Source organism: Camponotus floridanus, unplaced genomic scaffold (assembly GCF_003227725.1).
Source record: "Camponotus floridanus strain SB8 unplaced genomic scaffold, Cflo_v7.5 scaffold111, whole genome shotgun sequence".
Classification (NCBI taxonomy): Eukaryota; Metazoa; Arthropoda; class Insecta; order Hymenoptera; family Formicidae; genus Camponotus; species Camponotus floridanus.
In genome coordinates, this window is record NW_020229228.1 from 131,752 (window position 1) to 159,615 (window position 27,864).

At 34.4% G+C, this 27,864-nt stretch overlaps 1 protein-coding gene across 8 annotated transcripts in view; it reads right to left on the minus strand.

Moving 5' to 3' along the window:
- Positions 1-1,337: 1,337 nt before the first annotated feature.
- LOC105248626 (protein Gawky) overlaps positions 1,338-27,864 on the minus strand; it is a 30,244-nt gene continuing 3,717 nt past the window's right edge. Inside the window, exons 1-16 of one of the 8 annotated variants that reach the window (XM_011253517.3) lie at positions 19,002-19,113; positions 16,765-16,814; positions 16,305-16,417; positions 15,482-15,662; positions 12,286-14,655; positions 11,609-11,967; positions 11,105-11,420; positions 9,095-9,622; positions 8,594-8,958; positions 7,991-8,188; positions 7,200-7,358; positions 5,835-6,284; positions 5,420-5,740; positions 5,009-5,235; positions 4,547-4,925; positions 4,084-4,425 (exon numbers count right to left, since the gene is read on the minus strand). In XM_011253517.3, the coding sequence (XP_011251819.1) occupies positions 4,084-4,425; positions 4,547-4,925; positions 5,009-5,235; positions 5,420-5,740; positions 5,835-6,284; positions 7,200-7,358; positions 7,991-8,188; positions 8,594-8,958; positions 9,095-9,622; positions 11,105-11,420; positions 11,609-11,967; positions 12,286-14,655; positions 15,482-15,662; positions 16,305-16,373 (6,264 nt within the window). In that variant the 5' untranslated portion in view covers positions 16,374-16,417; positions 16,765-16,814; positions 19,002-19,113. Of the gene's footprint in view, positions 4,426-4,546; positions 4,926-5,008; positions 5,236-5,419; positions 5,741-5,834; positions 6,285-7,199; positions 7,359-7,990; positions 8,189-8,593; positions 8,959-9,094; positions 9,623-11,104; positions 11,421-11,608; positions 11,968-12,285; positions 14,656-15,481; positions 15,663-16,304; positions 16,418-16,764; positions 16,815-17,888; positions 17,913-18,129; positions 18,507-18,664; positions 19,114-27,864 lie in introns of those variants that run through there. The other 7 variants (XM_011253516.3, XM_011253518.3, XM_011253519.3 and 4 more) reach the window with 7 other exon arrangements.

The following is a 27,864-nucleotide window of genomic DNA, read 5'->3' on the forward strand; positions in this document are numbered from 1 at the left end:
AATTCTTCGCGCATTCCACTTTCATACCTCGCTCGCATTTTGCGAAAGCGAGCAATTATACTCTGGTCGCATTCATACTATATTCGTTCATTCGTTCATTCCCTTGTTTTCTCTTATTTTGTATCCTCCTTTCCTGTCTTTCTCTCCCTCTGCTCCCTCATTGATATTATTTCTCACGTGTATTCTCTCATTTATTCTCATCCTTCCCTGTCTCTGCCTTTCTTTCTTCCAGTCTCTCCGTCTGACGCTCATGAATACATTTAAGTCTTGAGACATTTATATTCTATCTTAAGATCTATATTTCAGAAATATTAGAACGCCATTGTAGTTTTGTCAACTCTTTTAAATAGCTTATTTTTTAATCTATCCTTTAATCTATCTTTTAAAGTAATTATTTATCGAATTTAGTTCTAGCATATTACTTAGCAAATTTCGTCAGAGATTACCACCGACAAATTATTATATTGTTGTCTCATTATTAATATGATAATTCACATTCACATATATGTATGTATATATAAATCCATAGTATTTATAGTTATCATAAGTGCATCGTATATATAAGTTTATATTATAATTGTCCTTATATTTCTAGCACAGTTCTTTGTCGTACTCTCACTCTCTCTTTTACACTTTGCTACACTTTGTTAAGTAAAATGTCAGGATACCATACATATACATATTACATACATATATGTATGTACAGGTATGCTGTTTGTGTATGTGTACAATATAATAATGTATGAGATAATATTTATGCATACATATATATATATACTATCGTACTTCTGGAAACAGATCGCCGTGCAACTCAAGAAATGCAATTCACAGTTTGTGTTCTTTTTTTTCTTTTCTTAATTGCTTTTTTCTTTTCTTAATTGCTGTTTATATAAATTCTTGGCTTCAATTTCTCGTAATTCTGATCTTAAAGATAGAAATTTATTTTGAATTAAAAATATGTCATTTTAATTAAAAAGTTTATTTTCGTCAATTTAAATACACTAATTAAAAAAAGACATAAGGAGTAAAATTTGTCAAATACAATCGATAAATAGATATAAAAGATACAATATATATATACTGGTAAATTTAAACAACCACATCATATATAAGTTACTTTCATCACATATTCTTAAATGTTATCATTTTATTAAATATTGCCGTTTCTATTTTTTTCTATATTTATTTTGGTTTATTGTTGTTTAAAACATTAAGGAATTTATTTCCTCGATTTGCGTGGCAATCCTTTCTTTAGGAGTACGATATAATCATGTACAGAACGATTCTCATAATCAGCGCTTTCACTACTTCATCTTTTTTTTTTTTCTTTTCTTTTCTTTTTTTTCTTTCGCTTTGCAACTGAGGAGCTCGTATAGTCGTCATAATCGTACCGTCGCGTTCTTTTCCGCTTCCTCTTGAATTCTATCTACGTTAGATAGTAATTATGAATACTCCTTAAATTATGCATTCTTACGAAAATATTAAAATTAAGCATTACGTAACAACACTGGCCGACAGAGTCGAGGCGACATGAACGGCGGAACCGCGCGGATTCTCATCGCGGACACATCGCGGACCGATGCACCGGTATTTTCGTCATAGCACATGAGAAACGTGCCTCTTTTTGATGATGTCTCCTACAAAACAATCTCTCTCTTTCTCTCTCTCTCTCTCTCTCTCTCTCTCTTTCTCACACTCTCGCAATCTCTCTTTCTCTCTCTCTCTTGGAAGGCAACAGATATAAAAATGTTTTCTTTTTGATTTAACGGTATGCCAAAGTATAATAGTCCGATATCCGCGAGGATCGACCGATCGCATGGAAGCGGCGATAATCATTGTCGACCAATGCTACTGTGTACATTTCCTTAGCTTGGCGTGTTGATATTTGCAAGCATGCAAGTTCAGTCATGCGTGGCAAACGATGTGTAATCAGCATGTGTATATATGTAGTTGTTCACATTTGTATCGCGCGCGGCTCGCGTCTTGTGATTGTGTTTCTTTTCTTCCTTCAATTTTCATATATATATATATATATATATATATATATATATATATATATATATAGCATATATACATACACACACATATATATGTATATATGTATATAATTTGTTCTTATTCTTTGTCTTAATTGACGAAGGAAAAAAAGCCATCTCTTTTTCACATCTTTCACGATTTTACGCGCCTAATGATTGATCGCGAAACATTTCCAAATGCTCCGACACGCGGAGAAACGGAAAGAAAAAAGTAAGGAAACTTGTGCATGAGTAATTAACGGTTCGCTTGTTCGTCGTTTGGTTATCAGTCCATTCAGGTACCTTTGACGTTGAAGAGAAAAACTAATTTAAATTCATCCTAGAGACTGCGAGCTCCGCTCGACAGTATATGCGCCCATAATAAATGCCATCCATTCGTAACATCGCCATTTCTCACATTGCGATCTTACGCGGATTATTGTAATTACTGTGAGTTCGAAATATCATCACTAACAAGAGAAGCGTAATATACTACATACACGGTAATCGGTATGTAGCGTTCATTACTCGTCTTCATGTTTATTTTTCATGTATACCCGATATTTTCAGCCGCTTTATTAGCCATTTATATCAGCATTTTCCTCGATTTTTTTCAACGCTTCGTGCTCTAATCGCTTCATCTCGCTTTTTTCCATTTCTCCTTATCTTCCGTTTATCTTCTTTTTTTTTTCATTTAAACTCTACGTTAATAAATGGTAAAGAGACACACTGGACATTGGCACGACAGGTGGCATCTAGATTTAATATAGAATAAAATTTACGTTATTGCGATAACATTTGGTATCGTTGCGTCGTTGCCCAGTTGATCTGATATCCCTGCATTCCTCTTGTTTCTTCCATATTCGTGGGGGGTCCAGAGCGCGGTGGGGATTGGAAGTCGGGGCAGAACACCAGGCAGCGACGTCAATGCTTGTTTTTTAAGGTTTTTCTTTTCTTTTGATTAGATTGATACAGTCTACATTTGATACTCGCTGCAGTCTTCGGAACTGTCCAGCAAAAAATGGAACACTCTTTCACCTGATCAGAGACCCTCGACGATAAATCCTCATTGAGAAAAGCGCCCTTTCTTCCCAGTAAAACAGCACAAAGAGCGCCGAGTTTCTTTTTCTTTCTCTCTTTCTTCTCTTCTCTTGTTTATGTCTTATTTTCAGATTAGAAATACGTACTTACAAGATTAGAACGACGAAAACGCCATTTCGTCGTTACATATCGTGGCAGATCGCACGCAGTACACGCACCAAGAAATTGATGAAAAGACCGTTGCGATTGGTATGACTTGACTTAACTTGATCTTCCGCAATTTATAAATCTTTTAGAGATATTTATATCTCCTTCGAGAGTAATGACGCGACCGCATTCGTACTTGAAAGTACTTTTCTTTTTTTCTATTAAGTGTTCTTATGAATGTATATGTGTATATGTGTGTGGATGTGATTTGTCATGTAAAATTAGATATCTATCGCACAATTTGGTTGTATACCATTGCGATTATTTCGCTTACGCGTGTTTTCTACTCAAGGCGGATACGAGGGTAGTAATTTCTTTGTTAAGTAACTCGTTATAGTAATTGCATTTCCTAGCAATATAATTGACGTTTCGTGAAGACCTCGTCCGTCTCATTTCCTTTCGTTCTCTTTTGCGCACACGCACACACACACGCACACGTGTACGCGCGCGCATACGCACGTACATACATATTCTCTTCTTTTCTCTTTCTCTCTCTCTCTCTCTCTTTCTTTCTATCACTCTCTCACAATTCTCCCTTCCTTTCCCTCTTCCTCTCATATGTTCGCTCTTTCTTATCATCGACAGAGTATATATAAGCAGATACTGCTTGTATCTGCTCTAACCAAAAACACCGACCAGTAACGTGATAATACTTAGATATACAAAATGTGATTTAGAGGAATAAGGGATCGGAAGAGGAAGTAATACGCATTCGATCACGAAATTTGCGTCAGCCGAGCTGCATCTTTGGACTTGCGTCATAAGCAAGTGAATTTGTTTACTTATTTGACAAAATTTCGGGCGGATGGCCTCTCGTTCTCTACATCGACTCACCTCCCAGAAGATCTCCGGGTAAGTACGAGTTGAGAGAACTGGGAGTTGCTCGTTGCTGGTCACTGTTGTCTATCCCGGCATTGCTCCACAGGGAATTGCTAGTAGGCGGGGCGCCCCAGAGCTGACTAGAGCTGCCTCCCCAGGTGTCGGGTGGCGGGCCAGCTTTGTTAGTTGGTCTAAGGCCCCAACCGGCCCCGCCGGAACTACCGGCTTGCTGCTGTCCGCCGTGGCCGAGTTGCTGCAGAATCGTGTGCACCTCGCTCTCTCCGGGCGACTCGGCAAATATCGTTGTGTTACCCAGGACGCAATTGTTTAGGGCTCCTTGTGCCTGAAAAAAAAATTAATAATTCCGTAACATTTAAGCCATTAAAAAACAAAATAAGATTTATTGACACAAATACTACATATCGCAAGGATCTGAAAAAGAAAACAATTTTTTAAATATTCACCTTGATTGCCTCGTCGCGAGAAGAATATTTCGTCAAAGCAATTCCATGATTCTGATAGAGACGGAAATCTTGAACCGGTCCATGTTGCATGCATAATGTTTTCAAAGTGGAACCGTCGATTTGAGGAGTAAGATTCCTCAATAAAAGCCAAGTAGACATCCAACCTGTATTGCTAACCGATGACGACTGAAGGCCCCACGAACTAGATGATCTACTGACAGTTCCTAAGCCGGCTCCCCAGCCATTGCTTGCGTTTGTAGCTCCTTTACTACCCAAACCGGGAGGTGGGCCGCGCGCTTTGCTCATTGGCGCACCCCACAGCTCCGAAGTCACAGCAGTGGGCGGAGGAGCAGACTCACCCCATGTATTTTTGGAAGTGCTACAACAAATTGTATCTTTAAAATTATATTCAGAAATAGAAAAATTGTTATAATATATTATACATTTAGATAGAACAATTACCTAGTAAAAGCACTAGGTGTGGTGGCTGGTGGATTAAATGACCACGTGGAATTACTTAGACTCGGGATCGATGTGTCAGGATTGGCTGTTTGCGGTGGCGGTGATGTCTTGCTGCTCGACGAAAAAATCGTATCGGGATCCTTGATAGTTGCTAAGGATAATGGAGAGCGCACGACAGAACCGGGAGTGATACTAGGATCATCCTCGATGCTTTTTATCTGGGTACCCTAAAATGAAATGAAATATAGGTGGACCCGGATAAGCTTTAAGGACTAACACACTGTCTTTTTACGCTTCAATGTTTATACGCATCCTTAAGTATAATTTTATGTCATGAACAGTATATTCTTCGAAAACATTTAATAACGTTTAAAAAGCAAATAACAATTGACGGTATTGGAAATGGATTACCTTCCATGGTTTCCCTGGTTCGAATTCCGGTACAAGATCTGTATATGCGGCACCACCTGGTTGCCAGTCCTTTCCATCGGTCGAATCGCTGTTACCTGGATCAGGCCAGCCGCTATCGCCGAGTCTAGAAGACCACGTGCCGTCGCTTTGACCTAATAATGGATTCATGTTCGGACTGCTATGCGATTGAGTCAAAGCTCCAGGTGTTGTAGGCGGTTTACTTGTAGTTCCAGGAGCACGGGAAAATTCGTTTGATACTAAATCACCGTCCTTGTCGATCGATGGTAGTTTCCATTGATTTAATCTTGACTGTTGCTGACTCTATAAAAAAAGAAGAAAAAAAACATTTAAATGATTAGATTACATAATTGCACATCAAGATTTCGCACATTTATGTAAATCAAACACAACGTACCACTGGAGGTTCTTTGTTCATTGTTAAATCACTAAAACTGTTCTGCAAAGCTGACATAGGATCGTGCACAGAGGATTTATAGTACTCTGATGCTTGTGACGGAGGAGCTGGATGTTGTTGTTGTTGTTTCATATACGTTGCTTGCTGTACTGCGATCTGATTCTGCAGATTCGTTATTTGCTGCTTGGTTTTTGTAATTTGAACACTAATCTGCAGAGAAGACTGATTGCCTCCTTTCATTGAAGTATTCTGAAGAGAGTGTTGTTGATGCAATTGCTGCAAAACCTTGATTTGCTGCAGCAACTGATTTAATAACATCAAAGTTTGAGGCGCTAATGGTTGATTCAAAATCTGATGATTTAGATATCCTTCATGGACAGCTAATTGAATTTGTTGCACGAGCATACGCAGTTGCTGTGTACTTGGCTGATTCTGTGTTGTGCGAGATGCCTGAAAATTAATATTATATAAATGTATAAAAATATCATATATATTAAAGATAATTTGATTATTTTGATTATTTTGAAGTATTTAAATAAAAACAACATATATATATATATATAATATACAACATATATATATATAATATACAACATATATATATATATATATATATATATAACATATATATATATATATATAATAATAATTTGATTGTAGAGCTATAACCTGATTTATTTTTTATTAATATTAATATATTTATAATATCATGTATTAATGTGTATTTGCAAATTATTATTATTATTTTATAACAAATGTATATTATTGCTATTTTTTTATATAATATTAAAAGAAAATACATATCTAATAATAATCTAATTATCAAGATAAAGGTTTTTTAATTTAGAACAATAATTCTAAATGTCAATAGTTAGTAATGCATCAATATCATTAATAACATCATTAATAACAAATAACAATCCATATGCATAGCTAATATTAAACAAATACAAATTCATGCATTTAAAAATCAGATTAAATTATATGCATCTATTAATAAACATATCTAATATATATATAAAATCCTTTCACAAAATAAATTTTTTACAAACATTGGCTAATTTAAGAAATATTACTTAGTGATTGATTATATATATATATATATATATATATATATATATATATATATATATTCCTCCTATATAAATAAGTCATTATCATTCAACCGCTTTGAAAAATGAATCTATACAATCTTCTCAGCCATTATCATAAATTTGTCAAAACGTGTGACATGATTGAATCACATTTTGTCATTGGACATAAAATTGGCATTAATATATGCCATTGCTTTTATTGTAAAAAAATTAAGGAACTTAAATATGATTTGATAAATAATTTATCATTTTCAAGAGTGCATTTGTTCACCTGATTGAAAGGAGGTTGTGGTGCATTGGTACTTGGCTGCTGTTGCTGTAGCGGAACAGCTGTCTGTTGCTGTTGTTGTTGTTGAAGTTTGAGAAGACTAGCACTGGTTACAGAACCACCTACGCCTCCACTGGTTGCTCCACTGGGCACTCCTCCGCCCTGTGTTAAATATAAATTGTATCCTATGCCTACCTTCTTTTTTTCTTCCTTTTCTTCTTCTCCCGCACTTATTAATATTTTTATTATATACTATTGAAATCTTTTTCAAACATCAACAATAACAAAAAATCTATTATGATTTCTTTACGAAAGACTTTCATGTTTAAATGTTTTATACCTTTTATAAAAACATTTACTCATATATAAATATATACAAATAACACATGTATTTCAGTAATATAAAAGAAATATTTATGTGTGCACACATACAAAAAACAATTAGTAATTATTCATACCGCATCAGTACTACATAGCGGTTTCTATTTTTCAATTCATCATATTTAATTATAAACATTGTTAATTTATAATAAAACAAGTGTAAACTCACTCAATCTCATTACTTGTTAAGCAAATTTCACCGAAAACCAAAACCAACGTATTTGTTTGCTATCAAATATCTTTACTTTATCACGCTTTCAAAATCAATATTGTTAATAAAGGATTAAGACATGTTCGAAAATCCTATATACTCCTTAGAATATTGTTCAAGATCAAAAACTTGTTTTTCACAAAACAAAAGAATATATTTATATGCATATTGTTTATCTTATTGTTCAACTGATTATACTTACTGGAGGAAATGACATCTGCTGTCCCACATGATTGAATCGGGGATATGCAGGTGCGGTAGTCGCTTGATGCGCTGGATCATAACCAGAATGCGTGTCGTGACGTCTCCATTGATCGACAGGACGTATTTGATTGAGAAGTTCCAGTGCTTCATCTCGGTTCATCTCTCGATTTCTTAATGCTGCTTCAACGTCTTCTTTCTATATAAGACAATAAAATATTCATGTATGTATTGCATAATCTTATAATATCTGATAATTACATTATTTTTAATAATAGACTATGTTAAAAATTTGAAGATTTTATTATGTTTCAAAAATTCAATAAATATACCTAATTTACAAAAAGAATCATCAGCATATTTTACAAATTTATATTATCAAATGCAATCAATAGCATATAAAACAATTAATTTTCTTCAAGATATAATATAATATAAGAAAAAAGTTCACTTCTCATTTATAATTCCTTATAGTTGTAGTAAGAAATTAGAAGCTTCGAGTTCTATATTTACTATTATTTTAGCAATTTAATAAATTACAAATAAACGATGGAGAAATTAAGATTAAATAGAAAGAAATAAATAAAAATTAAAGATTTCATACCTTAAATCCTAATTCGCACAGATATCGAAATTCGCGACTATTCCATATAACTTCCTTCGTTAAAGTGGGCTTCGTAGGATGCGCCCAACTGGGAGTCGGATCCATATCAGAATCGCCCCAACCACCAGCAGGTACCATAGGCTTTGGCTTGTGTGCACTCCAAGCTGGATTCAATTGAGGCTCATTCCATGTAGCAGGTGTCTTAGGATCATCCCAGGATGCGGTATCATGCGGTCCATCTGTCCAAGTTCCGTTGCGTCCGCTGGGAGCGCCGGGGTGACCCCACATAGGATTACCAACGTCCGGTTTCATTCCAGGTTGTCCTGGCATTCTGTTCTGCGGCATTCCTGGTGGACATTGCATGCCTGTAAAATAAAAAATAAGATTAATATTGAGTAATCGCCACAAAGCTTTGAAATAAAAAACCAATATGTATTAATAATTTTTGTTTGAACAATACATAACGACAAATATATTTCAAAATCCTTCGCGAATATGTACCTCCACGAGCCAAGTTCGGTGCAGGCATATCTTTCCAGTGTGATACTTTACTACCCGGTATAGCGCGCTGATTAGCACCCGGATTTCCCCAGAGACTAGTACCATCGTCATAATTGGGCACGTTGCGGCGTTGTGTCGGCGGCGAGGGTTCTTCCCATCCAGTCGGTTTACCGGGCATGATATCCTTTGGCGGTGGCGCGGCCCACTGATTCATGTTCGATGGATTAAGCATTTTGGCCGGCGGTCCAGATGGGTGTTGATGACCCATTTGATGATGCCCAGGAGGCCCAGGCGGCTGGCTCCACATCGCATCCGCGTTTGCGCCATGCAAACGTCCTGATATTCCACGTGGATCACCGCGCATATCGGCCATTCGCGGATCACGAGCCATCGGTTCCATTACGCGCATGTGATCTCGTGGATCCAAGGACATACGATGATCTCGTGGGTCACGCATCTCTCTCGGATCTACAGATCGCAAGTCTCTTGGATCTCTGTGGTCTATTCTGGGATCGCTCCAATTGGATCCTATTGCAATAATTAACATTTTTTTGTAATTCTAATTATTTTCATCATTACCGTACGCGATAATCACATTGATTATAAATAATCTATATTTCATCAAAATTATTAAGCATGATATGATTTTGACAAATCTGCAGTTGCTTTCTCATATACAAAGAACGTACAATTTTATATATGAAAATAATCATAAATATACATAACAATTATACTTATAAATTGCTTTAATTTGATTTTTCATTGCAACTAGAAAGTATATAAAATTATTTAGATACATTAAAGTCATTTATCGATATAATTCAATACATAATGTAATAAATTATATATACAAGTCTATTATATAAGTAACAAATTAAAAATTAAATGTATTATATAGTAATTAAATATAATTAAATATATATGCTAAATGTACAAATTATAATTTAAATTACAAATTATAATTAATTTGTCATATTAATGTTCTATATCCAAATATTTATATAATAAAAAATATATAAAAAAATGACATTTATAATTTTAATCAATAGAACTATTAGAACAAACAGATGCAGAATTAATGAATTAATGTAAACAAAAAAATATATTGCAATTATATTGTATACTATTCTTTCTATATATATATATATATATATATATATATATATATATATATATATTTGAGCATGTTTCTTAATTTAAGAAAAAGCATCTAAACAGTGTAACGTTTTCACATAAAAAAGTGTAACGTTTTCACATAAAAAAATGTACATTTATATAAATTAGAACATTTTACAAAAACAAAATCCAAAATCAGATAAAAAGCACTTAAATTATATTCCTACTTATTAGATTTTATTTTAAAGCTCCATGAATGCTAGAGTTAATATTCCATTCTAATAGGCAAATATATAACATATATTGAGACGACTTTACAAACATAAACATAAGCTAAATATTTCAAAAGAATAATAATATAGTAAGTCTATATTATTATACATTTTAATTTATTATATGATAATATATCAATTTTTATTTAACTGTGCAAATATAAAGGTTTATATTGCACACATATACTAAATGTAATTTGATTAATTTTGGGGTATTCTGAACATAATTCTATATAGAATGATTCATTTGACTACAAATGTTTTATAAAAGTTTTGTATTTTACATTTTGTAGTCAATTAATCATTCTATATAGAACTATGTTCAGAATAGCCCAAAATTAGTCAAATTACATTTAGCATATGTGTGCAATATAAATTTCCTTTGTTACATTGTTCTCAAACAATATTAAACAATGTCTTTTTTAATACTGGATTAAAAATATTATTTCCAACGAATTTTTCTTTTATATAACTTTAATTACTTTATTTCCATTAAAAATATCTAATATATAATATTAAAATCAAGAATATTTTTTAATTAAAATTAAAAAATTAAAAAAAAAATACTTTGCCTATATAGATCTGGCATCTCTAGCCTTCACTAGCTCAACTCCCCACATACCAGCTTGATTGCCGGCAGTACCGGTCCACTGAGCAGCGCTCGGTTGTGACTGCGTCGGCGCACCGGTCCACATGTTAGACGAATCAGCTGTTTCATCATCTTCGCCCCAAGTACCGCCAATATTGGTAGCCGGAGTGTGGCCCCACGGTGTTTTCGTCTGTTGCTGAGGCGGCGGCTGTCCGCCGTTACGCAGATTCGCCTCCCATAAATCGGTACCGTTATTCACTGGTGGTTTCCAGATCGGTACACCGTCTTTGGTCATGCTTGGTTCGGGAGACGTTGGCACGTCCCAATTTGTATCTTGATTCACGTTTTGCTGTATAATTATTCATATACATGAATGTCACATATTAAATATTGGACACAATTGCTATATAATTAGAAAATTTGTCGCTGCATATACTTTTACTTTTTTGACATAACAAAAAAATTAAGATTTTTAACAAGAATCTTTTCAAAATTGCATTCTTCTAAAAATGTACCATATACTTGTATTTTACTTACGCAGCCCCAACCATCATGACTAAAGAGCGCTTCTCTCATCGTATTAAGTTGTTCGAGTTGTTGTTTCGTAGACGGATTATTAGTCGCCGAAGTAGTGCCGATACTGACAGCTCCTTGGGTAGGATTATTCGATTGATTGTTATTCGCATTCGAACCTGAAGATTGTTGTTGTTGAACACCACTACTGTTATTATTTTGCACTGATGGATTTTGTCCAAGACCACCTGGGTTGTTAGACTTTCCCTGAGGCCATTGGTTATTATTCTGATTCGCTTGAGTAGGATTATTTGATTGAGATGTTGGCGGACCAGATTGTTGATTCGATTGTTGATTAGGATTCGTAACTTTACTCACATTACCTAATCAAAAGAAAAAAAATACCGTTATTTTTATAAATTGTAGAAAAAGAAGTCTATTCAAATAAGTAGTATTTAATATTTTGTAAACATTGTTATAATAATTTTTCTATGAATGTTCAAAATATTTATGCATTTTATTATATATTTCAATATCATCAATATATTATCACATAGCATATTAATGTTTAAAAAAATTTTAAATATAAATTAGAATAGATAAAACAAGTTAAATATATATAAAATGTTTATATATTAAATAATTTTGGTAATATATACAGCAAAAATTTGTAAAAATTATTTAGCTATTGATGTTCTTACCCGAATTATTTTGACTTCCAGGCGGTCCTTGATTTTGATTTTGATTTGGATTTCCAGTAACAGATCGGTTGACGGTGTTTCCGCCCCAATTATTAGGTGCATTAGCACTACCGGGTGGATTTCCGGGTGTACCGCCCCATCCACTCTGATTCGTATTGTTGTTATTCGGCGTAGTGGCTTGCGTCGTTCCCCAATTGGTAGCTCCACCGCTATTCAAGGAACTCTCTCCACCCCCTGCTAATCGCAGAACCATTGGTATGCCCCAACGTTGTTTGTAACTTGTAATAGGCTCGTTGTATTTGTCATATAACTTCGAAACAGGATTACGAAACAGGATGTCCAAGATGGATTTTAGTTGACGCTGTTGAACTCCATATTCGCTCCCGTACTTCTCGTATGTTCTTCGACAAGCAGGAATTAACGCACGCACACACTTTATAAGGTATGACCATTGCAACGTAGACGATACAATGGAATCTTCGTTGCCGTTGCATATGATGGCATCATTATTATCATTATCATCATCATAATCATTGTCATCGTTCTTACGACTTTGGTCGCGTCTAAGATTATCTCGGTCATATTTGCAGATCAACTGAGCGTCATCTTTCGATGTTGTTGTAGTAGCCTTGAGCTTGTCAATAGCATAAATTTGCACGAGTTTAAATTTAGTTGCGTCATAATGACACAAATAGTCATTCTTATTAAGATCATCTGTATGACTTAGCAACATATATTGGATACATATTTGGTCATTTTGGAGTACATTGAAATATTCCAATCGCATTTCATTGTCGTTCGTGCGAATCTCCGCCCGAGACACAGGTACAGCAATTGTTTGGGATGCGACGGTGGCTGATTGGCATGTAAGCGTCATCGTAGGCTTGCAGGTAGTCATTATAGGAATGTTGACAGTCAACTTAACTTGCTTTCTGTTGTCAGATTCGTCAAGTCGAGCGGCATGAGATGTTTCAAACTTAACGTTACTATTACATTTATCGCTTAGCGTAGACCTACATACAGACTTAATGGTAGAGTTAGATTCACGATCGGTAGCGACCAATCCCCTATTATATCTACTAATCTTAAAACAAGTGTTTAGAGGCTTATTGTTATCCTGAAATAAAAGAGCACCAACAGTAAATATTGTTGCTTCGGTACAACTAATACCATCATTTTGAGACCCTAAGATCCTAACATTAGTAGTCATTACACTAGTCTTGTAGCACACAGCGATGTCAACAATGTTTCCGATAACATCTGGATTATTATTATTATTAATATTAATTTCCTCTTCAATACTACTAACGTTACTGTACTCGTTATTATAATATTCATTATAATTATTACCAACGTTGTAATCATTACTTTTACATATTACTAATAATGGAACACATATGTGTTGCATCAGCTCGGTCACAGTGACATTACATAATGGAGAAATAGAAGATTGTACATATAATTGTGTGAGATTTTTCAGGAAAGATCGCAAAGTGTGGTCAATTACTTCGTTTCTGAAAACGATAAGCGTAATGGAAGAACTGGCGGCGTACATCGCAAACTTCTGAGCGTAATAAATAGACACCGGTACTAGAGTGTTGCCGTTGAAATGCAATTTCAAGAGGTGTCGTACTATTCGGCGGCTCAGCGAGATTCGGATGTTAGAATCGTCCAGAATTCTATTGTTTGCAAGCAGTCTGGAGGTCTGAGCAAAACTGGTAACTAGGGCGTACTTATCACCTAGTAGTTTCATTCTATTCGATGTGGTGGTAGAATCGTCCCTCTTAATACAAAGTACCGGGATAACAGCAGCTATCTTGTCAAAGCCACCACTAAAGAGGAGGTAATGATTACTGTAACTGGTTGAGCTGAGCAATATCACAGACTTGGAGTTGTTATTACTTACATAACTAAAATTAGCCTTAAATTTATTGTTGTCGCCTAGGTCAAGGCAGGACCCTAGTAAGGAGTAATTGTCGTCAGAGTTAGGGAGGCGTAACAACCGTTGGGGACTATCAGACTTGGGTATCCTAACTAGGCTAGGTACCCCAACGGCGCGATACGCTTCGTCCCTTTCAAAATTTACACGTACCCTTATACATACTCTAATATATAGATTACTAAAGCTAGTCTTATTATCACTTAATGTCTTACAAATAGACTTAGAGTTATTGGCGGAGCTGCCCAGCTGCAAACCAAGCAAGCCCGGTGTGTTTTGCTTTCTGTACTTGTGATGATTATGTTCTGCATTGTTGTGATTATTTATTTTATTATTATTATCGCAGATTAGAAGGTGATTTGTTGGGTATTTTGTGGTTGCTGGCGCCACTGACTGGCAGGCCTTACCTATGCCGGTTGAGTTGAACTCACCTGTAATTAAAATGCTCGTGCTGTATGTTTTCATAGGAATTTCTAATGTGTATGTATATTCTCAATGTATATTCATTTATTTTATCAATAATCATATTTAAATGTACTTTGCATTTAATGTCACTAAATTTTTCTTGCTTTTTGTCGGAAATATTTTATGTATATGTTCTATGGAATCCAAAAGATATCGAAATTATTGATAATAAAATACCTGAATTAATGTAACAATAATAATATTTCTATTTGTATGTGACATTTTATAATTTAAATATTTATTATACTTGTATAAAAAAGGCCTATTAAAGGCCTATTAAATTGCCTACATTCCATATGCACATTCAATACAAATTTTTTTTATAAATGTTTATCAAAGCTGAGCTTATAATTTTATTCAGCTTTCAATTTTCAACAACTTTTAATTTTCAAACAATAAATATTAAAATAAATAAAATAGTAATAGTAAAATAATAGTATATAAAATAGTATATATAATAGTATAAGTATAATAGTATATAAAGTATAATATAATAGTATATAAGTATAATAGTATAAGTATAATAGTATATAAAATTAATAAAAAAAATAAACATTTTGTACAAAACATATTCATTTGTTATTAATATATAATATTCAGCAAACATAAGACAGACAAATCAAATAAGAATATATGTATGCATATATATGCATATACATGCATATATAAGGTAATTTTAATATTAACGCGATATTCTTTTAATGACAAATTGTATAATCAATTTAAAATCGGTTTGTTCTTAGTAAAAATTAAATATATTAGTAATAAATATCCCAATATCTATTTACTTACCAGCTTGGTTCAGCAGGACGGTTGAAAAGTCATTGGCGGCGGTAGCTTCGGGATGGCTAATAGGTGCTGCCATCATGCTGCTGTTTGCTATCGATTCGATATCACAGTACCTAGTGTGCTCTGATCCTTCCCCTTCCCCCACCCCATCCAGACTGCTTTCCCCTAATACTACTACATCCCCCTACGACATAAAAAAGGGACAATGAGTTGTAAATGTTTGTTTTAGGAAATATTAGTGCATAAACTATTAATTTAAAATGTAAATGAATAAATATTACAATAATGTGAAATGACGTGAAATTAAAATATTAGATATAAAATAAGATTTGACTTTTATAATTGACATAATATATATATATATATATATATATATATATATATAATTTTTTTTTTTTTCAAGAATGAAAAAATTTATACAGATATAGCTGCAGATATTGCAAGGAAAAAAATAATTTTAATATTTATAAATGTTAAAATATAAATTGGATGTTCATTACAAATGCAATTTATCATAAATTGCGGTATGTAATCTTTACAAATATTCAACATACATGTATTTACAAGAATATAAAATTATTTCATTAACAGTATCAATGCCATACTCATTAAATTTATCGAGACAATTTAATAATACATATATACGATAAATTTATAATACATATGGATCTTAAAAATCTGGCTAAATTTCAATAACATGGATAATTTATTTCGAATTTATGCAAGTTCTTAAAACTGATGTAGAATTTCAGCGCGACAAGTGATAAAATATATAATAAATAAAGCGACGATCCTAAATGCCTATAATTTACATGTAAATGCTTACCATGGAATTTTGTACGAAGGCATTTGTTTCTGTAGAAATCTCATGTGAACTAGAATTGTGTGGAAACATTGGGCTCAGTTCTTCTTTGGCAGGCAATGCATAGAAACCAAGATCTGCACGCGAAACATACGAGACATATATAAATATAATTAACAATAACATTTTTTAACAACTTAAATAATTAGATTCAATATCATTGAATAAAAAATTAATTAACAATACATTCATAAATATCAATATCAAACAAGTAAATTTTTACGTTTCATAATAATACATAAAAAATCAAATATATAATTAAAATCTGTATTAATATACAGTGAAACATAATAACGATTTATCATTTAATTAATATTTGTAATTACTTTAGATTACAAAGTTGAAAAATGAAAGCTGTTAAGTAAAATAAGTAAATTTAGGAAAAAATCTTTTCGCAAAACCAATTAAAATAATAAATTAATACCTCGTAAACTAACGCTATCAGTGCGCTCCTAGCTCCATGCCAGTGGAGATCTGAAAAATACAAAATATATAGATAAGATAATCGCGGAATATGCGGTAGAAAAATATTTTCTTCGTAAATGGTATCAAATTTTAATAATGTATTGCTAATGTGAATCATAAGATAAAATTGTTCCAATAAAAAGAGTTTATCATGTTTTTTATCAACTATCGTAATTCAAATATCTTGATAACAGAAGCAAATATAATTTAAAATGTAAAATAAATAAAATCTATCCAAAATTAATCAAAAGAATATATATCAAATTTTTTCATTTAATTACAATTTTACATTCACTAAAACATTTTATATTCTTTCAAAAATTTAAGAATCTATTTTAAATTTGTCAAAGATCTATCATTAAAATTTCATTAAATAGAGCACTTGTATAGCACTTGTGTAGGATTTATTTAAAATTTACACATCTTGAATAACTTACAAATTATATGTTTATGAAAAATTGTTACAAGTAAATGTTGCATAATTTTAGGATAACCATTATATAGTACATATTTTTACAAGTGAAAATATTTTGTAGATTTAAAGATTGATCTAATTTTTTTAACGAAATCATTAATTGTTTTATTTAAATCCTTGTAATTAATATATATTTGACATAAAAAGGCAGGACAGCCAAAAATTAAATTAAAAATTAAATAGTTTACAAGACATTTTATACTTTAATTTAATATAATTTTACATAAACTATAAGAAATATCTTTTAAAAACCTAAACTATTAAATTTTTGATCAATTATTCAACTTGAATAGACTTTCCGAAAAATTTCCGAAACATTTCCATTTATAAAAAAAATATATGTATATATCATGTAATGATTTACTTGGAATTACGCAACTTTTATATAAATAACTTTTCACGCAACAATTTGTTAGTTATTCAAAGTATGCGAGTTACGTGCTTTACCCTATTTATTGACAGTTGTAAAAGAGAATGACAGTTAATGTTTGAACAAGTCATCATGTATATATACACAATTAAAGTAATAATTTATTATAAAATAAGCAAAAAAAAGGAATAAAACACAGCAATATCCACTAAATAAAAATACTAATTTGCGAAAAAACCTCTTTAACCACGTTTTATCCGGTAATTTTAAAAACATCACAATTTACATTCACTTCACTCTCGTCTTTCTTCAACTGCGACTCACAGTTACTATCGATCGGAGCACCTTAAACGCAAAAGCAAAACGAAAAAGAAGAACGTAAAAGATCTCCGTTCAAGGTTAAATCCAAGTTCTCGACAACCGCTCCAAGATTGTCGCTGGATATCGCAACAGGATCCTAACCTAAACGACGTAATTACCGAACGATTCTGCTTATCCGACGCCCAACTCGAGATACCGCTCGCTCGACATTCCGTTCTCCCGTGGGGCACTCGCACGGAGATATATATCCGTTTAATACGATCCGACGACAGCGGGCGTGACGGAAAGGAACACTACACGACGACGACGTACGGACGTTTGATAAGACGACATTATTTACGTACGCGAGCCGTCCTCACGCTCTGAGGCGCTCCGAGCTTTGGCCGAACAATACGGAGCAGCCAAACGTCACACTATGCGAGCAGCGCGCGACGCACTTCTCGAAGAAGGAACGGAGCTCGCAAGGTACGCTGCGCGAGCGACAGACAGAGCGAAAGATATCGAGAGCGAGAGAGAGAGAGAGAGAGAGAGAGAGAGAGAGAGAGAGAGAGAAAGAGAGAAAGAGAGAGAGAGAAGGAGAAATGCCAGCGGAAAAGACGTCGAGAGAGAGAGAGAGAGAGAGAGAGAGAGAGAGAGAGAGAGAGAGAGAGAGAGAGAGAAATAGAGAGACTATATCCGCCGAAAAAAACGTACCTCGAACCGAGCGTCACACATCGGGTCACTCGGGACGATTAAGAAGAGACAGCCGATGTTGGATCCTGCGTACTCCCCCCTGCCCTCCCCCACTCCGCGAGACACATTCGCGAGCAAACGTCGGCAGCATCGGCGTAGCCGCTTATTTTTCACGAGAGAGGATTACACGGCAATGGTAGCGGCGACGACAGCAGCTGCGACGACGGCGACGGCAGCCGCGCAGGCAGAACGAACGACACGAACGGCGAAAAGGAAGAAAAGGGTCCGCGGGCGACGGGGAGTGCCGCGCGGGCGACCTAACGTCGTACCCGGGGCGCGCGGATTCGGTCGGACTTACACTCGTCTCCCGGGCAAACGAAGAACGGATCAGTCTGCACGAAGCTATTTCGCTAGAACGCACGGAATAGCGAAGCGTATTCCGCTCGCTCGGCTGGCGAACGGCCGTTCCCGCGAGCGATCATTCTCCCCCCGCAACGGCACGAAGGCCGCGCGCGCGATCGGTGGCGATCAGCGGCGACGCGGCGTGGCGCGGGCGGGGTGGGGAGGAGCGAGGGGAGGGGAGGCGCGTTTGCATCCCTCCCCTCCGCTGCCTCCCGCCGAGAGCGCGCTAAGCCTCCGCACGGAGCGGATGAATCCAACTTTTCGCAAAATCTTTTCTCTCATCGCGATTCCGGTTCTCTCCGATTTTCTCGCGTCCTGGATTTTGTCTCTGTCGCGCAAAGGGAGACGCGCGTCTCTGTCGGATAATTATCTCGAAATAAATACGCGTATATTTCTTGCAAAATACTCCGATAGTACTATCAAAAATATTATTATCGTTCGCTATATATCTGATGTCTGATACGAGGCGAATTATAAATGTCAATGATGAAAAAATAACACGAGTACTTTCCGACAATGCTATCGAGAAAATGTCGAGATGTTGTCTAATCAAAATTACGTGAATTACTATTTTTGCAGCCTCGGAATATTATCTTTCAAATGATTAAGTCCGCACAGTCTCCGCTTTATCTTTCGCAATACCGATCTTAATCTCTCTCCCCCCCTTCTCTTCTTCCTTTCTTCCTCTCCTACCACCTCTTCTCCCTCCTCGCGTGTACATTTTCCCCATCCTTTCTCTCTTATATTTTTTTCTCTCTCTTTCTCCTGTCGATAGAATTCTCACCGTATATCGCGCGCAACGAATAATCCGTTATGAAGACGAATGCCGCAAGAAATCTCGCGCGAGGTCGCGCGTTTCATTCAAATTTAGCATTAACTGTCAACTGTCACCTGTCACCTGTTATTCCGCGCGCGAACCGTATTATTTTCGTATACGAGTTGTTGATTTAAACGGGAAGCTATCCGAGAATAATTTCCGGAGCGCGTTACCGCTTACTACAATGTGCAACTAATCCGAACGGATCTTTCTAACATGAGCGAAACTAGAAAACGCGAGATAAAACAAGCGAGCTCGTATGTTGGAAGCGGAAACGTTCATCGCACAGAGCGAAATATCTACGTGATCCCTTAACGTAAAAGCGAGTCGTCGAGAGAATATTAAATTTCTTCCTTTCCCGGCATTTTATATAATAAATCCTTTCTTGGAAAAATTATTTTCAAGATGTCACGTGTAATATCTATACAGAGACGTCTAATATATTTTTCAAGCATATTTAATTAGAGACAAATTTTCTATCTAAAAATAATAAATATGCTTGAGTATTTCCGGATTATGTTAGGCATTTGATAATAATCATTATCCAAATACAGCACAGAAAATTACAGTTACTGTTACAACAATATTAATAATAAAGTTCGCTAAAGATTTCTTAATCACAGGCATTTGTATTTATACTGGAAAATTTGTTACTCGGAATCAAAATATTTGACTCTCAAAATTTCAGAGATAATAATCATTTGTAAAATTAGCGTTTTAATATCTTATAGAAAAAGAAATTATAACAGGAGATTCCATCGAAATCTTAAAGCGTGAAAAATAATAATAAAACGCAAGAAGTATATTTTCCACGTTACATTATATCATTTATGCATAACCAGTCCGTTAGTCTACTATCTAATCTAATCGTTTACCAAAAATGACACATGCTGTCATATATAATTTTATCAAAAGCATACATGAGCGGGGACGCATTTTTACACAAGCGTACGAGATCGTATCGTACGAATAATAAGCCGCATATATATTCTCGATTCTCTATTAGCTGCACTTGACTGCGAGGCTAGCTTATATATCGATTTAAAATGGCGGATCGTCCGCTTACGACTCTCGAGCGTGTCTCTAGCGCATCGGAACGCGAAACGCCGCTATTCGACGCGACTTGGCCGCGCGCGCGCGCGCGCGCTCGCGCTCGCGAGCGCATCATCTCGTTTCGCGCGTTTGACACCCGCGAGGTGAAACCTGCGTTTTCCACGCGCTTTTCCGCGCATTTCTCTCTCCCTCCGTCCGTCGCTCTGTCACCGCGACGTACTACGTTGCATGCGCCGTGAGCGCGTATTTTGAATGTCCCGTACGCGAGTATCAAAAATTATTGATCCACTCGATGCCACTGCGCGTGTGTGCTGCGTGTACGCGCGCGCAGGTGGTCATTGTGTGTGCTCGCAAGTCAGGGATTCTCAATCCCGTCCCTATAGATCTCTCCGCGGATCAGGTCTTTTTTTCGTCCTCGATAACGGCGGTTTTACCATCTCTCAACTTTGAAATTTTTATCGTCCCGTGCTTATTTCGAAAGCCCTCTTCCAACTAAATTTCTAATCTAATAGTAAGTCTAAGAGATTATATCGTAATTAGATACTTCGACTGTCGCTCCGAGGGTGACATCTGATATCTCAACTTGAATTTCATATGGTACTTAGGAGAATGTTTGCTAAGCAGTTTTTATTACAAAGTAATTTCATTGATATCGAAAGAAATTTGATAATTAGATTTCTCACGAAAAAAAAAATGGTACTTTTATTCCGAAATATCTCTCTTCAAAGAAAATTGAAATTTTCGCAGGAGAAGTGCTCCAGATGAAAATCAAGTAGCCAAGTTTGAAAACGAGCTTAAAATAATTTAGCTCCAAATATGATTCTTTACCCTCCCCTTTTCTCCTCGCGAATTTAATAGATGAAAAAAGTGTGTGCAACATTACAGTTGAGATTTTCGAGGCTAAAGAATCCCTCTCGAGATAAGCAAGTCGCGATTATTGCGTCGTAGTCGGCAGGAAAATCGTGAAACTGCAACTGAGAACCCCCGACGTATGCGCGAGTGCACATAACGTGCATGTATATGTAAATACATGTGACGACGAGTACGCGCGCTGTTCTCTCGGGCGCACGTCTGCCCTTCTACTACGAGTCTCGTCGCTATTTTGAATACATCCTAAAGATAGTGTTAATAATCAAGTAATGCATTTTACAACTGTCGCTGTTCTTTCGACTCGAGTTAATCGGCGAGACAAATTCGCGCGAACGTTCCATATTCCTGCGATAAAAATAAACGGTCGGAAAATACGGAGAGTATCCTTATCCCATTTGATATTAAACGATATTTTATAATTCTCGGGAATTATTTCCCCAACATATTTCACTGACCCGAGAAGATGCGCGATATAAATATTACCGCTCGAATTAATGCTAACGTAACGTAAAGTATACGTGATGCATTTTTCTACAGATACAATATCAGTAGGCGAGCATTTTTGCACGATATTGCATAAATGCGATTTCCACGAGAGGTCTCGAGTTCGCGAAGAAATTTGTTCGATCGCGAGAGGAATCTTCCAGCTAGTATGTGAAAAAGAACGATTATAAAATAATATCACTTTGCCGAATAAGGTCGCCGTAATAAAAGTTTGCACCCTCCGTGAACGAAGGACGTGTCGATAAAAGAGGAAGACGCGATCGAGGAAAATTGATACTGTCCTTCCTCGTGGAAAAAAAATGCTTCTAGTAGGGTAAACAGTATAGTAGGTTATCGAAGTATTTTTTTATTACACAAAGAAATATTATCGGCCTGGAAGAACTCATTAACCTTTGTTGTAAAACTTCTTTCATAATATATTCTTAGAAAAATATCTATGTCATCGTGAAATCGTGTATCATTTAATTTTTAGGAAAATGCATCTCTTTAGATCCTCTGGAGATTCATCTTTTTATTTAATAAATATCTTTTCATCTCTTTATTTAATAAATATTCTATTTCAGTCCCTAGTACATTGTTTTTTCTGTACAATTCTTTTATAAACGTTTAAACTTGAATCACTGATAAAATATTGTCAAATCTCGAGCCTTGAATTCGAAGAGCGTGCTAATATATATGACATAATTTATATTGTACATTTCGGGGGATTATCTGTCGAGAGTTATAAAATCGATGATTTGCATGGAAAGTGCGTACGATCCGCGATAAATTTTCGCGCAATAAAACACAATTCGCACATTGTAGTTAATTCGCACAATGATGCTAATTGTGACCGTACTGATTCGATTATATTAGCGTGTGGAAGGTCACCGGTGAGTGCGTTCGCGACAGATGCAATAATTTCATCGGATCAGTGAACAACATGATGCCTGTATCGAATCATCGCAAGCAAATAATGACACCTGATCGCGAACGAGATATCACACACTTGTCGAAAATAAAATTGCCGACTAACGGAATAAAAATACATCAACGCTTTTATATCGCAATTAGGATGTCGTGCGGAAATTAATAGCTTAAAACGAATCAATCAGTAATCATATTATTTGAACTGATTCATTGAAAGAAAATATAAAACGTGCGCTCTCTTTTTTCCTATATATTTATTTATCTCTTGATAGAATGTGATAAAAATGATTTAATTAAAGAAAAGTAATCTATATCTGTATTCTATATTTAGTATTAAATAATAATCATTTAATGCTGAATGTTATTTGTTTTTCACAGTAGAGATCGCGTGTGCAACTTTATCTCGAGTTTGGGATCAAATGACAACATTTCACGTTAAATGTGGAATGAAACATGAATGCGAGTATAGAAATTTTGAGTGTAGACCTTTATATAGGCATGATAGGTTTCCAGCATTTTTTCCGCTCAGGTCGCAATTGTAAAAAGTTTCACGTTGCACTTTTCATTCTCGTTTTAAAATGGAATGACAAAGTAACGCATAATTCATTTTTATTTTCAAATAAAAAGGCAATAAATTTTAATTAACGAGAAAAAATGCGAAAGAAATTTGTACATTTCTATCGAAATGTACAAGTTTATATTATACTGTATCTATTATGCTAAAATTTAATGATGCGCAACTACATTATTCTGCTACGCATTATTATCAAAACATAATCCAACACATCATAATATTGATGATCTTGTACAAATCAACGTTAATTGAGAGTAATCAAATTACTCGTAACATATTCTGTTTGTTATATCCGCAGCAACAATAATAATGACAGAGAACCATAATACTTGAATCGCGGGAATAATGGCTAGGACTAAAATTAATTAAAAGATTAAAAGCTGTAATAGATTAAAAGCTTTAATACACGATTTTAATCTAATTTAAACAATTCTGTCTCTAATCTAATCTGCACAACCGAAATAATCGCGAATAGAAAAATGTCACAATCGTGTTGTCGTCGCATCTGAAATGGATTTCGTTTGCGAAACAAAGTTTTCGAGCCAACTTCCGTGAGCACTGTGCACGATCAATAAGAGACGCTCGGTGTCGACGAGAGCCTCACCGTGTGTTTCTCAACCGATAACGAAAGGTAAAACTGACGCCCCGATATTTTTTCTCCATCAAAAACAATATTTCAAACATAGATTCATAACGATAGAATATCAGCTGTTATCGCTCAAAATTAATACAACAATATCCGATGAATACAATTAACTGCAAATTGTAATTTAACAGAAATTTAATTTAACATAAATACTGTGTTAAATGCAAAGAAAAGTGTAAAAATCTTATAACAAATAATAACAAATTGATTATTTTTAATTGTTAAAAAAAATGTAGTAGCTCTGAAATATCCTGTATATTAAAAGAAAAAAGAAAATATACGACATTGTGTTGACATAATACTTATTGTTAGTAAACTATCTATTAATATCTTGTATTTGAGATATTTAAAAAATGTATCTGTTATTTTCTATTTAATTCATTTTTATTTAAGAAAAATATAATGTATATTAAATAGAAAATATATATATATATAATATTGATGTATCGAATATTGATATTGTATATCAATATAAAAATATATTAAAGTAAAAAAGACGTCAAAAAGTCAACTCTTATGTCTTATTGTAACTGGTTATATATTGCTAATATTTTCCCTAAACGATTATTCTTAACATATTATAGCTAACGATTATTCTTAATGCACGTCTCTTACCAGTGACAGCACATAACAAACGATGAGTTTAACGGGTGTCTCTACGAGAATACGCGCGCGTTACGTAATAGATTTATTTTTATTTTCGAGCGCTCTCTAAAATAACACACCGAAACGTACCGTTGATATGCATGTATGTATATATGTATGTACCTAAATATGTACATTCAAATATATTAGGAAGTGTGCTTGATAATACCGTGACATACCATTTTATACGTAACAATACGCAGCAATATCAATGCTTGCAAATATGCAGTAATTTAAATATGATTCATTTAGGTACATATCGATACATCGAAATGAAGTAATATCTAAATCCAAAAAATTATGCTGCTCAGAAAAAATGCAACAAATGATGTTATTGTTTAGATTCTTAGGTTCTTCTTTTTGCAAGTTAATTAATAAAAAATTAGTTTCTAACAATTTTATAATTTTTATAATATTAATAATGCTATGTACATTTAAAATAGAAATTAACATTTTCAAACCAGTAAAAATATCGCGCTATCAATATCAATTAGTGCCTTCAACTCTGCAATTTTAAGAGTAATTAAGAGTGATTAAGAGGTAATTATTAAAATATCAAGGATATTTAAAAAGATAACAACTTAAATCCATCATCGACATTTTCAAAAGCGCAATAATATATCAATATTATATATATTTTGAAATATTTAAACAAAATTATTGAATATCTTTCATACATCTAACATTCAGCGGTGCTCGAATTTAACAAGATACATTTTGCAGAATCGACAGTTTCAGTACTTAAGAAAAAATAAAATTTCTGTCCTAATTAATTGAACAAAAAAAATGATACACGTGTACCTAATATATGCATATCACATCTGTCGAACAGTGTCATCTTTATTCAAGATTTCAACTATATTTTCCCAATTACTGAATACTATATTCCGAGTGTCAACGTCTAATTAATAAAGAAAGATCAAAGGTGTCGAGACAAAAAAAGAATACGGAAGAACGTATCCCTAGATGCGCAACACATACACGACTATCATCCATCGCATCCCTCGATATCACGCGCGCGCATCATATACATACACACACACGCAACGCACGCACACACACAGCACCGTACGCGTCCCGCACACACACACAGTCTTAGCTTGGCAACAAGCGGGCAGCCGGTTACGGGGCAAGGTCGGCCCTCCTTCCCAACTATTTTATCCCAGGCATATATTTATTACGAAACTCATATATACGTATATGTACATACGTGTGTGTGTGTGTGTGTGTGTGTGTGTGTGTGTGTGTGTGTGTGTGTGTGTGTGTGTGTATGCGTATATGTCACGGTGTACATACACAACGCGCGCGCGTGCGAAACCTGCTCGTGTAGAAAATTACGTTTCCGACACATTCGCAAGAACTCGTACCCCGTTGAAATCATGTACGATAAATTCCGACAAAAATATATACGAAGCAAATTCGTGACGTACTCATAAGCGAAATGTTAATCGAAAAAAAAAAACACTAAAGGAAAAAAGCTATGCGAGCAAATCGCAAGAATTTCACGATACTTTTTCTCTCTCGATGAATTTTTTAATATGTTTTAAAAATCAAAATTCTTCTTAATTGTAAAATAAATATGAAACTGCAATGCAATCCTTTACTCTTCTTTATATATGTATTTTATTTTTTTTTTATTTAAAAAATTCACACATCAAAATTAAGCTTGATTAATCACTTCAATCGAAAATGCATAATCATGGAAAAGGAATACATCGTCAATTTAATTAACCACACTTGCCGATGAATCATTAATACATCGGCAAGTAAACAAAGAAAAATAAATAAATATACGTAACGGGAAGTTTTAGTTTGCAGTTATTACATCCATATCGTAATATTTATCTTGATTTATATAATGTAATTCTATTTCTATGTCTTTTCGGTTTTACTAATAACGAAATTATTAATTGAAATCTTTATTAATTGTAAACTTATTGCGCGCCACTTGTTATTTATGTCTCACACTTGTAGACATCAATAATATCGTCTGATTTCCGTTGAGCATAAGAATAGCACATTGTAATAAAAAAAATTATCAACTTGTTGCACAAAACTTGTTGCACAAAAGAATTAATAAAAAAGTCAATCTAAGGCTATGTCTCATCGCGTATAAAAATAACAAGTTTTAATATTAATAGATCCGCCGGCAAATTAAAAATTGCAGAAGATATGCGTGTATTATTAAAAATAATCCGCATTGCGTTTTGCAAATTATAAAATGTCATTGACACAACGAGAAAATAAATAAAATAATATATATAACATATTATATATTCATAAGAGAAATTAATAATATGCTCAAAATAATATATTCATAAGAGAAATTAATAACATGCTCGATAGATTTATAATATTTATTCTCATCTTTCTAAATCTTTAAATTCTGGAAATATATAGAGCGTTGTATCTATGTCTTTTATGTATTAGCGTAAAAACACGAGAAATGCTGTCCTCTTTATCATCCCCATGACATTCTTTTTGCCTCGTGATTCCCAGGTTGAACATATAAGCCCTTAGAATCACCTGTCAGTGGCCTGTTAAGAGCTCAATAGCAACCCTGAATCTCAATCTGTTCATTGCCATAAGCTTATCTGCTCTACATGGCAAGGGATGTTTCATTAGCAATTTCTATAGCCCTTAGATCAGGTGCTCTCGCCTCAGATAGCTTTTGATAATTTTCTCGCCTACAGTAAAGAGGACACCGATGGAGTAACATAAGAATAGATAAATGTACGCTATATTTTTTTTGCATAAAGCAAGAATGTGTGCACAAGTTTTATAATCCGCGAAAGCGTGAT